The sequence below is a fragment of the Capra hircus genome, chromosome 6 (assembly GCF_001704415.2).
Source record: "Capra hircus breed San Clemente chromosome 6, ASM170441v1, whole genome shotgun sequence".
Taxonomy (NCBI): domain Eukaryota; kingdom Metazoa; phylum Chordata; class Mammalia; order Artiodactyla; family Bovidae; genus Capra; species Capra hircus.
The window spans coordinates 18,459,910-18,476,310 of NC_030813.1; the positions used below are offsets into that span (position 1 = coordinate 18,459,910).

The 16,401-nt window shown below is 41.1% G+C and overlaps 1 protein-coding gene across 1 annotated transcript in view; it reads left to right on the forward strand.

The window, feature by feature from the left end:
• DKK2 (dickkopf WNT signaling pathway inhibitor 2) overlaps window positions 1,943–16,401 on the forward strand; it is a 128,274-nt gene continuing 113,815 nt past the window's right edge. Inside the window, exon 1 of the mRNA XM_005681333.3 lies at window positions 1,943–2,888. Within this exon, the coding sequence (XP_005681390.1) occupies window positions 2,667–2,888 (222 nt within the window). The 5' untranslated portion in view covers window positions 1,943–2,666. The remainder of the gene's footprint in view (window positions 2,889–16,401) is intronic.

Here is a 16,401-nt window from a genome sequence, read left to right on the forward strand (position 1 = left end):
TTGAGGTGGTTCTTCAGCAGATTGTATCCACACTCTTCAAGTGGAGGTTAAGCAATTTATTGCTTACATATTTAACTCTCTTTTCCTCTTGCTTTAAAATACTCTTGAAAAATATACAAACCTTTAGGCTCCTAACTTAATTTTCTCTATTTCTCTGATTGGCAAATCCCCATGAAGACAAAAGATACGCCCTTGTGTAAAGTCTATGCGTTGAATCCCAAGTACTGATCTATAGAGTGTAAGTCAGTTTTCTTGCCCTCCAGTAGTGCCTGGAATGTTTCACTTGTCGTTACAAACCCATTTCTTGGCACATTTTTAAAAAGTGAAAAAAATTTTTTTTCAAGGTAAATCTCTTATATTCTGAGGAAGCACATGGCAATCTGAAGAAAACATACCTGAGGGCTCCTCAAATTTTAATCTTTTGCTTGTGTATTCAAAAAGAAAAAAAAAAATCATTCTGAAAATGAATTCCACACACAGATTCACACAACAGGGCAGAGAAACATGCAAGGCTGGTGCAGCCTGGGGGACCCAGCTGTAAATTTACACTGTAGACCTCAGCCCTTTTGCGGGAAAAGAAAGGAATGGCTAGCGTTCTCAGTACCTCCTTGACTGTGTGCCCCTGTCCGTGCCCTTGTGTGCCAGGATCCGGTGTGAAAGCTGAGGAACTCGGGTCTGAAAATTCGACAACGTGTTCCCAAAGAACAGCTTCCTGAGTGGTGGTGCCGCACAGCCTCGGCTTCTCTGTGCACAGATGGTAGCACACCAGGGAAGGAGAAATGCAACAATTTCCTGAGCCCTCTGGTTGTTTTGGAAGCCTGGGCGCTCTATTGCCTCTGATCGTCTCCAAACCGGGAGATTGCCTGGGACAGTTCTCATCTCTAGCTTACTTCCTCGCCTCGCCAGCTGCCACTGGCGCCCCCAAGCGCCGCGCTCCAGCCCTTCTCTGAACCTCTTTCCCACCGAAGCAAAGACAGGCGAGCCTCCGGTCTCCCAGGAAAGGCACTGAATATGATTGCCAGAGGCGAAGAGGCAGAAAGCAGAACCTCAGAGACTCCCTCGCCCGCAGTTCATTCCTGTCTTGGATTTCCTCTTTGCAAAGGAGGAGTTGCCTAAGATGGTAAAGATGCCTAGGATGGTAAAGATGCCCGGTAGAAGTGTGAGGTTCAGAGCTCAGGTCCCCTGCCCCCATGCCTGCCGCTTCTCAGAGACAGAGACAAACAGCTCCTTGTGTGGTGGGGAGGGGGTCTGTAGGGTGAAGAAGGAGGAGACGAAAAAGTGCCAAACGCCTCTTGGTAGCATGGTGGGACTTTCTTTCCCCTTCTCTGATGCTCTTCTTCCCAAAGCCCCATCTGGATCGGTTACACACTCCCTAGCGCACCAATACAGTGCCAGCCTCACACATCCTCTGGGAGGCACAGGCTAAAACCCAACTTCTGTACACAGACCATTAACGCCCAGATGCTCATTTTCCTTAACCTTCTATCGGGCTTTTCTAGGGCTCCTCTCGGAGTCAGGGACTGGAGGTGGGTTGGGGAACCCATGGAAGGGTGCTGGCAGTCCTGAACCGCGGTGGCGGTTCGCCCCTGTTCACTTCCACATTTGCCCTCCGTTTGTTGGCAAAGGCTCTTCCACCCTCTGGAGTGGTTGGTTGTCAGGAATTAGGAGTCCGCCTGTTACTCTAGGGGTGAATCCCATCTTCTCAGTTCCTGTTCGGCGGAAGGGGAGGGGGAGGGGGCGAGGAGAAGCAGAAGGGGAAGCCTCAGAAGGAAAAGCCGCAGGAAAAAGAAAAGGGGGGCGGGCGGGGACGTGGGGGTGATAGAAACAGTTTTACTCTTTGTCACTCTTGAATTGGGGGCGGAGGGAACCCCCCCCCCAACCACCCCGCTGTGAGAAGCTATAAAAAGCAAAGGGGGCGGCGATGAGAGAGCAGATGCAGCGAGGGAGACCGGGCGGAGCGCAGGGAGCGCAGGGCAGCTCGGGGGCGACGCAGCATCCCCGGCAGCGCTTGGCTGCGGGCTGGTTGAACACCGCTTCGGGCGACTTTGCATGCGCGTGGGAAACCTTAGCTGGCTTCTGATCTCCAGGGTCCGGTCTGGGGGCGGTTCCTGATCTCCCATATTAGTGCCCGCTAACTTTGAAAAGGAGGACTTGAGTCCCACAGAGGTTGAGACGTAAGAGGTAGAGAAGGAAGAGAGGAGAGAAAACGCAGCTGAGGCCGAAGGAGAACGAACTCATGTGGACCTCCTGAGCAGTTAAGAGGAGGACTGGACCTCTGAGAGCCGAGGCAGGACCTCGGAGGAGGTGTGGGCAAGGAGCAACGGAAGCGGTGCGGTCCGTGGGGCTGGGTCTGCCTGCACCTCGGGTCACGCCTCCTTGGCGAGAAGGCGCCTCGCCTTTGATTGCTTCCAGTTACTGCAGAACTTCCTGCCCTGGCGGAGAAGCGGGTCTTGCTTGGGTCGTGCTTCCTCCGGGTCTGAGGCTTGAGACTGAGTTCACACGGTGCTGGGCCCCCAAAGCCAAGTGGGGTTGGGGGAACAGAGTCTGCGAGTCCTCGCCCCGAGTGCAGGGCCCCGTGCGGGGTCCTCCTTCCCATTTGTATCCGTATCCTTTCGGGCTTTGCGCCTCCCCGGGGGACCCCTCGCCGGGAGACCCCTCGCCGGGAGATGGCCGCACTGATGCGGGGCAAGGACTCCTCCCGCTGCCTGCTCCTACTGGCCGCGGTGCTGATGGTGGAGAGCTCACAGTTCGGCAGCTCGCGGGCCAAACTCAACTCCATCAAGTCCTCTCTGGGCGGGGAGACGCCTGCCCAGGCCGCCAATCGATCTGCGGGCACTTACCAAGGACTGGCTTTCGGCGGCAGTAAGAAGGGCAAAAACCTGGGGCAGGTAGGAAAATACCCCCAATACACTCTTCAACCAGAAGAGGTAGGGACCCGGGCTCTTGGGCACTTCATTTGACTTAGCCCACAAGGAGTGCGCCCCCAGGTGTGGCGCGCAGGATAGCTGGGGAGGGGTTCCCAGATGCACGATTGCGCTGGCGGAGATGGCTGTGTGGGTGTGGGTGTGGGTGCTGGAGGATGTGGAGCGGGCGGGATGGATAGGGGATAGGGTACTTTCTCATCTCTGTTTTGGGATATGGGCATGTACGGAGCGCTAGCGAGTACCGATGGGGAAAATGGCCAGGACGGATCTTCTCCGCATTTAACACAGCGGATGTCGAGGATGCTGTTACTAGCTAACACAGAGCAACTATTGGGTGTCAGGTATTGTTCTATGAGTTTTCAATATATTCAATCTTCACCACCCTATGAGCTTGGCGCTGTTACCATGCCTTCCCTGCAAATGAAGAAACTTAGGCAAGGAGTAGAAGCTATTTGCCCAAAGCACACACTTAGTGTAGGTGGCAGAGCGGATGGATTCCAATTCGGACAGTCTGAGTCCAGTTTCTGGGCTCTTATCCCATGCACTTTACAATCCGAAGGGAAAATTGACCGTTTTTCAGGTTCTCCTTCCTTCTCAGTTCCGGGAAGTAAGGTCACATACAGAAAACCTCAGCACATGTGCACTTCTCACGTCTGGATATAAATCATCCCAGAGGAAACAAAATAATGAGCTGACAGAGGTAGTATCAGGTGTGGAGAACCAGAGTACCTGGGACATGGCCAGGAGAACTCCCGAGGTATGTTTTCCAGTGAAAACTTTCCCGAGCATCTTTGTCTCTCTGTCACCCAGGCAGACAGGGAGATTGACAGTCATGCGAGTAGTTACACAAACAGGCACACACAGAGAGAGACAAGAGCTCGCATGCTCCACGCGGCACCCGCTGTGGCCAGCGTACAGCGGCCAGGAAAGGGGGCCCTGTGGGCACTGGGAACCACTACAGCTCCCCCTTCCGCTCCTTTTGTGGGAAGCCAAGACTGAGAGCCAGTTTGCCCAGCAGCACCGGCATCTCACACAGCCCAACTGTCAATTCATAAAGGCAGCTCATTGCCCCACAGATCGTGGGTTTCCTTGTTTTACGAGAGGAGCCTGCTGCAGCTGCTGTGCGCGCTCTCAGCAGCGTCTTCCACTGCCCATGCCCGCGGCGCAGGCATCAGGGTGAAGATTGACAGCCAAGCCCGGTGCTGGAGGGACCACAGGGAAGAGTCTGCTCCGCTTGGCTCCGCTTGGCCCCCTACTGCCCTCTCACGGGAGAGTTTTGCTAGTTCTGCAGTTCCAGAATGCTTCCTGGGTTCTGAAATGTCAAACATTTCAGCTCTCCTCTGAAAGGATAACAAAGTCTGCAAACACAGGATTCTTTTTAATGACTCAGGGGAAATAAACTATACATCTGCATACACACTACAGGCATACATGTCCGGTGCATATTCTCACACATGTGCACACACCTCCATCCACACTAACAAGACCACTCTCATTGCCTTTTTCTCCTCGTTAGGAAATGCTCTGCCTTTTTCAATAGGAACTGACAACATTCTCTTAGAAACCCATCACACAATAGGTCAAAGCTTACAGAGAAAGGGTGCGCTCAGTCCAAATCATCTGACTTTTCCCCCTAATGTTACTGACTTCAAATTCCACCTTATCAGTTGTTGAAAAGAGCCATGTTGAGTTCAGCCAAGAACAGAGGGATGGACCCAGTAATCTTTGAGGTTCCTTTTGATTCTAATCTATGTACATTCTGTGAATTTCTGTAAAGAAGTTTAAAAGTTTCTGTTTCTGACACCGTGGGCCCTAACACCTAATGTTGCTCAGTCAAATTATCAGTTGTCAATACTGCCACTAGCCGTAGAGTTATATGGGCTAGACTGTGGGGTCCATCTAAAAACCTGGCTTATCACTTATGTGTTGATATTACATCCATATACAAATATGTTTGCTTATTTTTCTATCTCTCCAAATTTCTGCTCCTTAAAGAGTATGTGAGTTATGTTGCATGTCTTCAAATTGAAGATTTCTTTTATACATCAGTTGAAGTTCCTTTTTTTTTAAGTTGAATATCTTTTATGCTCTCCATATCTTAGTGGTTCAATGGAATATATTTCATTATATTCACTTAATTGTAATACAGGATCCTTAAAAATTGACATCATATTTGTGAGAAAATTGTAACATATTAGAGACAGTGGGAACATGGAATGAAACATTGAGTTGAATCACAGGAAGATAGCTGGAAAATAAAATTATTATCTTTTGTATATTCTGGCTTTGCACTTGTTTATCGGGTGGTCTAAAAAGTATACTGCTGTGAAGGAACAAATAGAAAAAAAAATCTTTTTCTTGTAGAGGTAGAGGAATTCTTTGTATACTTATGGATCTCTTTATCTTCTTTCTTTCACTTCTTATGTGGTTACCAAAAATTTTAGCACTCTTATTTTCAACAATGGAATGGAAATTAGAAAGATTGTTCCAAACGGAAGATGCCACATCCTTTTATGGAGAAAAACTACAAATAAAAATCAGTTGAGCTGAATTTTTATCCATCACAAAATAATTGATTGAGAAAATTTGTAAGTAAAATGCCAACTGCTAAAACTAATTATATCATGTCATCTTGAGGCCTAATAAGTCTGTCTCCCATCCCCAATCTTTGATTGATGATGGCCTGTCAATCAGTCACTGTCTTAGTCACTCAGTCATTTCTGACTCTTTGCGACCCTGTGGACTGTAGCCCGTCAGATTCCTCTGTCCGTGGGATTTTCCAGGCAAGAATACTGGTGTGGGTTGCCATGCCCTCCTCCAAGGGGTCTTCCCAACCTAGGGATTGAATCCAGGTCTCCCGCATTGCAGGTGGATTCTTTACTGTCTGAGCCGCCAGGGAAGCCCTGAACAGTAAAGATACAGGGACCAGAGACTGTAAGATATAACCTCAAGGATGAATGTCAGAAACTTAGTCTTTAGTCTTCTTTTCCTTAAGTGAAAGTTGAATGATTGTCTACTTTTCCTGATTTATTTTCATAATGGAGAATAAAAATAAAAATGTTATTGCTATTGCAGAAGAAATTATTGAAGAAATTCAATAATTCATTAATCTACAAATGTGAAAATGAGGCTAAACGGACTCCAAGGTTTTCTTGATTCACCGTAGTCTGATCTCATATGAAGAAAATATTCTTATTTATAGGAATTCTACTTGTCTTGTCAGCAAGGTGGATTATTTGTAAATCACTTCTGGAAAAGTTGTCTTTGAATTTCAGGAAAGATTTAGAGGGAGCCCAGAGAAAATGCACTGTTCTCCAAGGGTGTTACAATTCTCATCCTTAGGTTTGTTTTCAAAGACATAGTTATGAGTTTTGATTAAAACTGCCATAGAAAGTTGAATGTCTTAGTCTTCATTCAGGTGATGGAAACAGAAGTAGCAAAAATTATTTTGGTGAATTATTCACATTGTTTTAATTTGACTTTCCACTTGCATCTGTTATTACTGATGGGTTTTAAAAGGTAGTATGCGTTTGTATATGTATGTTGGATAAATTAGGTCGTAGGACTGTAACTAGCATATATATGAATAATTTATACATCTCAATTTATGAAGAGACTTGCAAACTTTCTAAATCAAAAGCATTTTTCAATATCATGTGAACAAATATATTCTGATTAAGTACACTATTGCTCAACATCACCTCAGTTGTATGAGGTATCGATTTTTAAAGGCCACTTTAAAGGCAGATTTTTTTTTCAAAAAGCAATTTATAAAATCAGTTTACGCTTGAAATGAACAGTGATTTTTTATTTGTGAATGAAAAATCTTTTGAATGTGTTTGTAATTGCTTCTTTTAGCCTTTATTCTTTGTTTTGTCTTTTTGAGACCAGCAGATTTAATTTGAACACAACGCTGTATGAATTTGAAGTATTTGTAAAACTTATGATGAGAACTGTGAAAAATAATTATATTTTAAAGGTAGAAAAGCTTCTTGGTATATGTCCCTAAAAAGAAGGTGAAATTGGTTTCATGTAAATTCAGATTCCATTATTTTCTAATACAATTTGGACATTTGAGGGACAGTGGTTTGATGAAATTATGTTGTAAGAAAAGAACGCTTGAAATACACTGAAATGGAAGCTTGAGGAAGTTGGTAAGAGAACACTAATATTTTTTTTTGAATTTTCTTTAATAAAAATGCCATATCTATTTGCATCACTCATGAAAATGCTCACTGAAAAAAACTATATATCCTATTTTCTGTAGGTGATCGCTTAACTTTCTAAAATTAGCCATGACCTGTTTTTTGAAAACCCCAGCCCAACTTTCCCCTCTTAGAGGTTAAATATTTGCTATCTCCTCTGTACTTCAGTTGACACTAGACATAATCAGGAAAACAAGTCATCTCTAAAATTCTTTCAAAACAAAAAAAAAAATATTTGAAATAATCTACACTACACTACTTCTTTTTCTTTCTCTATCGATAGTAGAAAGTTGATGGTTGATACAAGTGATGGTTACCTAGTGAATAGCAAGAAAAGTATTTTAATGATAATCTAAATGGGGACATCCATCATTTTATTTCTGTGTTAGAGAAGAGAAAGCAAAGGACAAGGTTACTTAAACTCACTCCAGCTGTGACTCTGACCTTACCATAGTCTTCTTGAGTACTCCTCTCCGATACAAACTCCTTCCCAGGATGTTTCAAATCGTATAATTTTTAAAGTAGAGAGAGCAATGTAATAGAAGGGTACCTAGGAGATTATCATGCTTTCTTCTTCTTTTCCCTGCACAGTTATATTAAGTGTACAGTACAATGACCTGCTAAATTACAGAGGCCTTTATCATGGTCAGCATATTTAGTATTTTAGACTCAGGCTCTTCTGGCTGTTCATTCTTTGGTATTGATGTAGCACTGAAAAGAGTTACAGTCTTATTTCTGTGATTTCCTGATGGCCCTTTTAAGTCATTTTGCTTCATTATACCTCTAGTCACTTGTATTCATCTATAAAAAGGTGATAAAGCTACTCCTAGTTAATTATTTAATCATTGAAAAGATTTATGCAATATTTATATTCCTCTTACAGTCATTTTTTAAAAATCTGAAGCAACCTCCCCCAAAAACAAAATTAATAATAATAGATAGATTTTTGTGTCATGTAGCATTGCTTTAAGATTACATAGAAATATGTTAATATGGAACGTAAAACAAAAATTTAGTATTACTGTTTAAGGACAGCAGAAGTTAATTTTTTTTCTTCCTCTGTCCCCACTTTACTTTCCAGGAATTAGAGAACGATACATTTTTCTCTAATAGCTGTTTTTTTTTTTTTTTTCAGAATAAATTCTCCCACACACAGAGGTCAACTGATATTAAAATATGGGTGATTTTTTTTTTTTTGATAGGAACATCTGTCCACAGGAGGAAAGTCAACATCCAAATATTTTAAATAGTGGCTTCCCAATGAGTCTCTCATGTTAACAATTTTGGGTTACTGCTCACTTCTCTGGGTTCAAAACAAGAAAGGAAAACCATGACTAACAACAACGTCTAATCAGAGTCCTTAGGGACAGTTCATCCTGTAAATCCTTGTCTTTGTAATGGTAAATTAAATCAGAAACCATTGAGGCAGAAGAGATTTCAATATCAGATGTAAATTGCCGTATTTTAACTCAGTTTATGCAGCACTAAAAACAGAATTAGTATTTTAACTTTTATCTACAACCAGTGAACCTGATTAGGATACTACATTTGTGGGATTTTAATAGTAGCTTAGATTTATCTATGTGCTTCAATGTAGGAATAAAATCAGCAAAACAGAAAAGTAGTAAATATTTTAATAAGTTACTTATCTCTTTTCTACAGTCAGATAAAAGGGACAGATGTGCATCCGATATCTTTTGAAATATATTACAGGGTCTAATTTAATTGGTTGATTCTACTTAAGTATTATAATTTTGGCACATACAATAGCTTAAATTTAAATATTTCATTATCATACAACATTTTAACTATCCCACCCTGTCTAAAGCAAGAAAGTAAATAAAAGCAGTGAATGAATATTAATATTAATTAGAAAAACAAAGCATTACAATTAGGGAGAGAGACTTTTTGAAGTGTTAGATTTATCCAAATATCTCCTAAAAATTTTACTCTCTACGTTATGCTTTACCATGTAGAATAATAACGTTCTTCCCAGGACTAGAAGACAAGAGTGGCTTTCAGATATCATTTTCTTAAATTGGCTTGCAAGTAGGTATAGGACACATAAAATTATAGTAAGAGGTTCCATTTGTTACTTATTTACTCTGCCAGGCATTGCTTCAAATACTTCATTTAAATTAATTTTTTCATTCTCTCAGTAGCCCTTTGAAGCGAGTAAGTCCTAATTTTTATAACAGATAAATAGTAAGTCCTAATTTTTGTAACTGATAACCCTTAGTTTTATAACTGATAAAGCAATAATTCTCCTGGGACACAGAGAGGTTTTACAATTTGTACAAGTCACACAGCAGTAGGTGCAGAAAGCTACAACATGAACCTAAGTGATGTAGTGTTAGAGCCTGAATATTTACCTACCAGGCTGCACTGCCACAGAATCCAGCCAAATGAAACATGGGTACACTATCTATACAGTATGGAGTTAAGAGGAAACATGGGCCTTTATTTTATTCTTCCCTATTCTATTTCCAACTCACACAGGTATGAGTCTAGGTTCATTAAAAATCATAGCAAAACCCAAACCCTCTGCTGATGCCAACTGCTACTCTGAGTAGCCAGAGTATGAGAATAGTTTATGGACTTAAAAGCAGGCACATAGTAGTACATGAGTGTCATCTCTGCCTTTACTTGCCTCCCTGCCAGAGAAAATTCACTATCAACAAGGCACACGCATGTGCGCGCACACAGACCCCCCCCCCCACACACCCTCTTTCTTTCTCCTACTCTTCTTCATTAAATTATTGCATTGCCACAAGCAGAAAGGAACGCTACTGCAAAAATCCTATTTTGCTCTCGGTAACCACCACATAGCACCCATCCCCCCGCCTCTGAGTGACACCGTGTGCCCACTGACATCAGCAAAGTGGGGGCCTTCCCAGCGGCCTCTCTGCAGTGACTTTCCGTTGGTCTGGCTGGCATCCATCACACTCTGATCAGAGAGGGAGAAGCCGTTTCGAACCTGCTATTGGCTTTGTTTCTCCTTTACTTTTGACCTCCTCCTAACTGCCTTTCAGATGATCGGTTGATTTGTAGCAGCACTAGAGTTTCATAACAATTCCTAGGAGAGTTTTTCTCAGTTGCATCTGGCTAGCTTAATGGCTTTGGAAAAGCCACTTAATCTCTGGCCCTTTTTAAAAAATCTGTAAAATAGGATAATAATAACAATAGCAACCATAACAATAATAACACTCAACTTACTGGGCAACAGGGAGGAAGAGGAAAGTGCACTCAGTCATTTAACTGATGTTATTATTTCTATTACCATTACAGAAATATGTAAGGTCAAGTGCTCCTGTGAAAAATAGAAAGTGGCTACTTAATTTTCCCCACCAAGATGGGCGGGAGTAACTAAATGAATACATATGATATACATGAAGGAAACAAATGAACTCAATTACACCAATGCCAAGAATTGTAAATCAGGAGAAAACAAGACAAAAAAAATACATGTACACATATACATATGCTGTCATGTTTCTTGTACTGCATGTCAGCATTAAAAGTGATAATAGGTCAGTGTTGTGAAAGAAAGCAAAATAGTACATAATTGAATAATTGGTGAAATTACACAGAAGCAAGAGTGTACCAGACATTAAAAATACAACTATGTTAGGAGGGGGTCCTAACAATGATGGCAATATTAGTTATTTAAACATAGGAACCAAAACAGTTGAATAACATGTTAGAGTCAGCTGCCAACAGCATTAATTTGATATTCTCCAAAGTAAGACAGGCTGTGTAGAGGCAAACTTCTTGACACTTTATGCAGAGTGCTTGGACCCTGAAGAGCTTGCTAAGAATTTGGAAGACTTAAAACCCTCTTTGAGTGTCAGCCTGTTATATACAAAGCGGACTCAGAGATTTAGAGCTCATTATTCCCATTTCATCCCCTTGTTTGTTTTGAGTTCTTTTTTTCAAGATTCAGGTAATCTGGAAATATTTTGATAATGTTAAATTGAGAGTGAAAGACAACTCCCTGGAGTCTGTAATATACTTCTTTCAATGTACTAGATATAAACTGCCAGTAAGAGTTTCTATCTGGTAATGAACTAAAAAACTTCATTCCGATGGGGAAACTGTCATTCAAAATCAACTGAGATGACAGCTCACAATCAAATAACAGTGCTCACTTCTCATTCTCATTTCATCTCAGCCTTTTGAAATTTGGCTCAACGAGCACTGTGTTAATTTGTCACTTGAAATCCAAAGTCTGTTTTCTAGTAACCATCCTGTATACTCTGTAGCCTGTTATATCTCTCTTACACCTAATATATTCCCCTACTTCTGTAATATTACAGATTTCTCTCTTCCTCTCTGGTTCATTCCTCTTTCTAGTTTTCGCTGATTCCTCCACGACGTTGTGCCTATAAATGTGGACATTCCTTCACGTTCTCTCCCCAGTTCTCTTTTCTTTCTGTTCCATGTTCTTTTCTTTCCTTGTGTGCTGGTGTGCTGTGCTTAGTCGCTCAGTTGTGTCCGACTCTTCGAGACCCTTTGGACTGCAGCCTGCCAAGCTCCTCTGTCCATGGGATTTTTTCAGGCAAGAATACTGGAGTGGATTGCCATTTCCTTCTCCAGGGAATCTTCCACTCAGGGATCGAACCCAGGTCTCTTATGTCTCCTGCATTGCAGGCAGATTCTATACTATCTGAGCCGTTAGGGAAACCCATTATTTCCTTATTTGAAATCGTTTGTCACTTACGGAGGTATGCTTGTTTAAACTACTGAGCCTCCTTGCCTGCTCAACTGTTTTGGAAGTCCTTCCAGAAACAAACAAATCTCCATATCAAAATTTAACCTTTTATGGTTAACATCAAAGTCAGGAATCAGGCAACCAGGTCTTTTTGATTTCTAAATGTTATAAAAAAGCCTGCTAGAAAGTTCCCGGGGTCAGACTAATGCAGGTCCCAAGAATCAAGTCTGATTACCCCAGCTTCTTATGCTCTGGTCTGTTTCATCACTTGCTGCTGATGAAAGAAAGCTGTGGACATTCCCATCAGTGCTTTTGTTTCTTGACCTCCGTGCATTTGAATCCTTGGGATTTAAATGGCCTCCAATTTTTTCTCTATGATGAACTTGTTACATTAATATCTGATGAGAAGACGCAAGTATCTATTATTTATGCTCAGGAAATGTTACATATTATAATATGCACACAAATATTTTAAGCAATATGTAATGTTCATTTTTATAGCTTGAACTACTCACTAAAGAGTCATTTTTTGCTACTTCCAATCTTATAAATAACTATTAATTTTTAGAGTGAGAAACCTCAACATTTACATAACATTTACCTCAACATTTACTCAACATTTATCTAATGCACTCTTAAAAGTGCTTGATATTTAATAACTGAATAAGAAGATTCTTAAAGTGTGCTTAATCACTATTAATCAAGATGGAGAGTGTTAAAGAAAGAACCAAGAAAAATTTTTATCACCTGCAAATTTCAAGAACTTGTATAACAGACTAACTCAGCTTATTTTACATATGGGGGAAGCAATTTAGGAGATTGTTGTGATCTGCTCTAATACTACAAATAATACTTTGCCTGTGACAAAGAAACTTCTGCTGAAACTTGTATCTTCTGACTTTTAACAAGGGCCTTTCAAATAATAACAAAGCTCTGTAGACGAATTAATTTCAGTTGATTAAAAAAACTAATGGGAGATAAATTATATGTAGAACCCCCTTTCAGCTCTCAATTTGTGTGTGTCAAAATGTATTAGCAAAGAATACAATACTGTGATGACAACTGTGTCAGTAGGATTTAAAGAAAATTAATGAAAGGACAGGGCTTTGGGTATATTTTCCTTGCCTGCTCTTTTAGTCATGATACTTTAATAATGCATTTAGCAGGAAGCCTGGCTGAAGAGTCTCTACCAAAGAAAAATATTTCCCCTTGTAATCAAGAACACGCATGCACGCATGCACACAACCCTGAGAGAAGTTTCAACAATTAATACTCTTAAGATGCAGTTGTGATCAGTCGCTCAGTCATGTCTGACTCTTTGTGACTCCATGGACTGCAGCAGGCCAGGCAAAAAAAAAAAAATTTCTTTAGTCCTTTCCTTCTATTCCGTGCTGTGGTGCTCTCTTGCTCTGTTCTCTTTGCTCTTTATCTTTGAATACTGGTCATCACTAAAGAATAGACTGACCGAAACCTGTTTTTTGAAAAACCACTGACCTGTCTGCTATTGCCCTTGCTTTGCAGCAGACTCAGGGCATGATGGTTGAAGATCGGTAGTACTTAAGGAGTCAGCCCCAGTGAGGGAAGGTAGACGGCAGAGGCAGGCAGGTTTTCATGGAATGAAGCGTCCATCATCTCAGACTGCTCCCACCTTCCCTGCTCAGCTGCCTGTCAGCCTCTGGTCTCGATGGAGGGGAGCTCTTCACCTGGGATGGACCGAACCTCTGCCTCTCTCTCTATTTCAGGAGTAACTGACTTGAAACAATGCTGTGTTTGGTACTTGGATGTTTCAGACATCTTAATGTTAGTCTGTTATCCCACATTAGTATTGTTCTTTCTGGGTGTGTGCCCAGAATGTGTATCATCATACTTTATTTCTAAGAGTATACAGTTGAGCATACAGTTTCTACATAAGTTAGCAGGGGAACGTGACACAGGCTGGGATATAGATTGAGAAGACCTGGTTAGCCTATTGTCTAACATGCCGGACATGAAGAAATCATGACACCTTCAAGCCTTAGTTTTCTCATCAGAAAAGTAGGGCCTGTAATGATGGTGTTTTATCTTATCTGTTTGCAAAATATAAAGCATTGCTTATTTACATGATATCTTTAGAGGCTGTTTTAATGAAAAAACTAAGACCTTTCCACTCTGAATTTATGAACGATAAACCTGAATTAGTGTTAAACCAAGAATAAGTTATTCTAGATGGATTTTATGATTCTGGAATTATAAATTCAGTTTCTGTTTTGATACACTGCCTCTTTTTTTTTTTTTTAAAGCAAGAAAGACCGAGTGTGGAAGGTGTTTCTTTTCTTTTGTTTTCTTTCTTTGCCTTTGTTTTCTTTCTTTGCCTTTTTGTCTTGATTATCTTGGGTTTCTTGGGAAAAAATAAGTGTCAGTAGTAATACTTCCACATTTCTGATTAGAACTTGGTGATGTTATAATGACAATTATTATTTTTATTCCTGCAGGCTACAGACAGCCTGCTATTAGAATATCCTGCCTATGACTTCAAGAAGAGCCCTATGCATTTTTATTCTATCATGTATAAGATATGTTACTGTTTATATATTTTTAAAATGTCTTGGAAAGGCATAATAAGGGTCTCAATAATAAGAGTAAGTGTATTTTAAAGTTCTGGAACTAAACTTGAGCATCATATTTTGGGCACATTATATGTTATAGGGTTCACAAAGCATACATTTCAGGGAAACAGCCAATTGTAAAGTCAAGTTGTATGGCTGTGAGATCACATGAACTGTGACAGACAAAATATATTTTTGCCACAAACCCTTCAAACAGGAAAGTGGGTATTTTTCAAAGCTGGTGAAAACATACTACTGTGTTGCTAAGTTGGCATTTCCTAGTGAACAGTGTAGTAGCTCTGATCTTTCATGTTACATGTGCACGAATCTCACCCAAACATTTGTTCAGGCTGTAAACAGTGCAGGCTTCCTGCTTGCCATTCCTGCTCCTAAGTAATTATCCTCTAATTTAGAGGATTCTTCTTCTTGTTCAATAATGATTGCTTTTGTTATTTTTTCGTCATCCCAACTGTCATGGCCTTGATTCAGACCATTATCATTTCCCAGGGGAACATTACACCATTGTGGTAGTTTTTTGCTTCTCCAAACCATCCTCCACACTATTTCAGAAGTGAGCTTCCTAAAGTCAAAACTCTGTTAAAGCTGTTCTAGAAATGTTCACTTCTAGGGCATGAAGTCTCCACTTCTCCACTTGGCACACAACATCGTCAGTTACCTTATTTCTCATACTTTGGCCCTGAGACCACCCAGCTGATGAGTGGCAGAGCTAGGGTTTAAAGCCAAGCAGTTTTACTTGAGCCTACTTAGTCATGCCATGCTGCAGCCTCATATAAATTGGAGGCCAGAGAATCCAGCTAAAGACTTTTTACTGGTATGTTTGAGAATTCAGATGTGATTAAATTCTTCTGGTAAGCCAGTCAGCTTGCTAATTGCTTACTTCTTAGAGGTATTAGATGCTACGGTCACAGTCAACAAACATTTATTAGACACATATATTCTACGGGGTCCTTGGTATAAGTAGCCATAAAAACAAATATAGTGTATCTGAGGAAACCGGTTGGAATTTTAAGGTTGAATGAGACCCCCAGATACTGTCCAGTTCAAGCCTCAATTTTCAGTACAGGATGAGAGCTGAACAGTTTGACGAGTTTTCCTTTTTATGAAGATTTTTAAGAGGAACACTTGTATCTCAGTTATCTGGTTACTCTGACTGTAATTCTGTTAAGAACAGGAACCTTCTCTGTGCTGCTGTAAGTGAAACTTGAATAAAATGAAGCTGGATATCGATCTCTATGTAAAAACACTTCCTCGCTAACAGAAAAAGTATCTACTTATTTTAGCCATTTGTCACAGCATATACTCTGGTTCCTTTGACAGAGAGCCAGGTTGTCCTTGAAGAGTTATACTGTATTCATCAACCCGTTAAGAAAAGGTCTGACATGCTGGACATTATGGTGCTCATGTTAAGAGGTGGTGCCTGCCTGCCTCTTTTGTTCCAAATATTTTGGAAAGAATTAAATTTTTATTATTTTCTCCTGTTTGTCAGTGCCTCACTGCTCCTGGAGGAAGCCAGATCTTAATTTTATCATTTACAAAAGCACTTTGGCAACATAAGTGGGAAGAGGCAGTTGTTGTTTAGTAGCTCAGTCATGTTTTGATTCTTTTGCAACCCCCATGGGCTGTAGCCCGCCAGGCTCCTCTGTCTATGGGATTTCCCAGGTGAGAATTCTGGAGTGAGTTGCCGTTTCCTCCTCCAGGGATCTTCCTGGCCCAGAAAAAGGCAGGCTCACAGGGAATTAGAAGCACGGTAAGAACCAACAAAATAGTACTAGTAGAAGGTAAGAGTCTGGAGACTTCAGAACGGATGGTAGAAGGGTTGTGTTAATTAAAGTGGGCAAGTTCTTATAGACTGGGTGGAGGAACAGGTGGACTGAAATGTATCAAAGAAAGAATGTGGTAAAGTACAAGTTTAAAATGATGTCATATGTGTTTTTAAACGGGCACACTCAAGCATT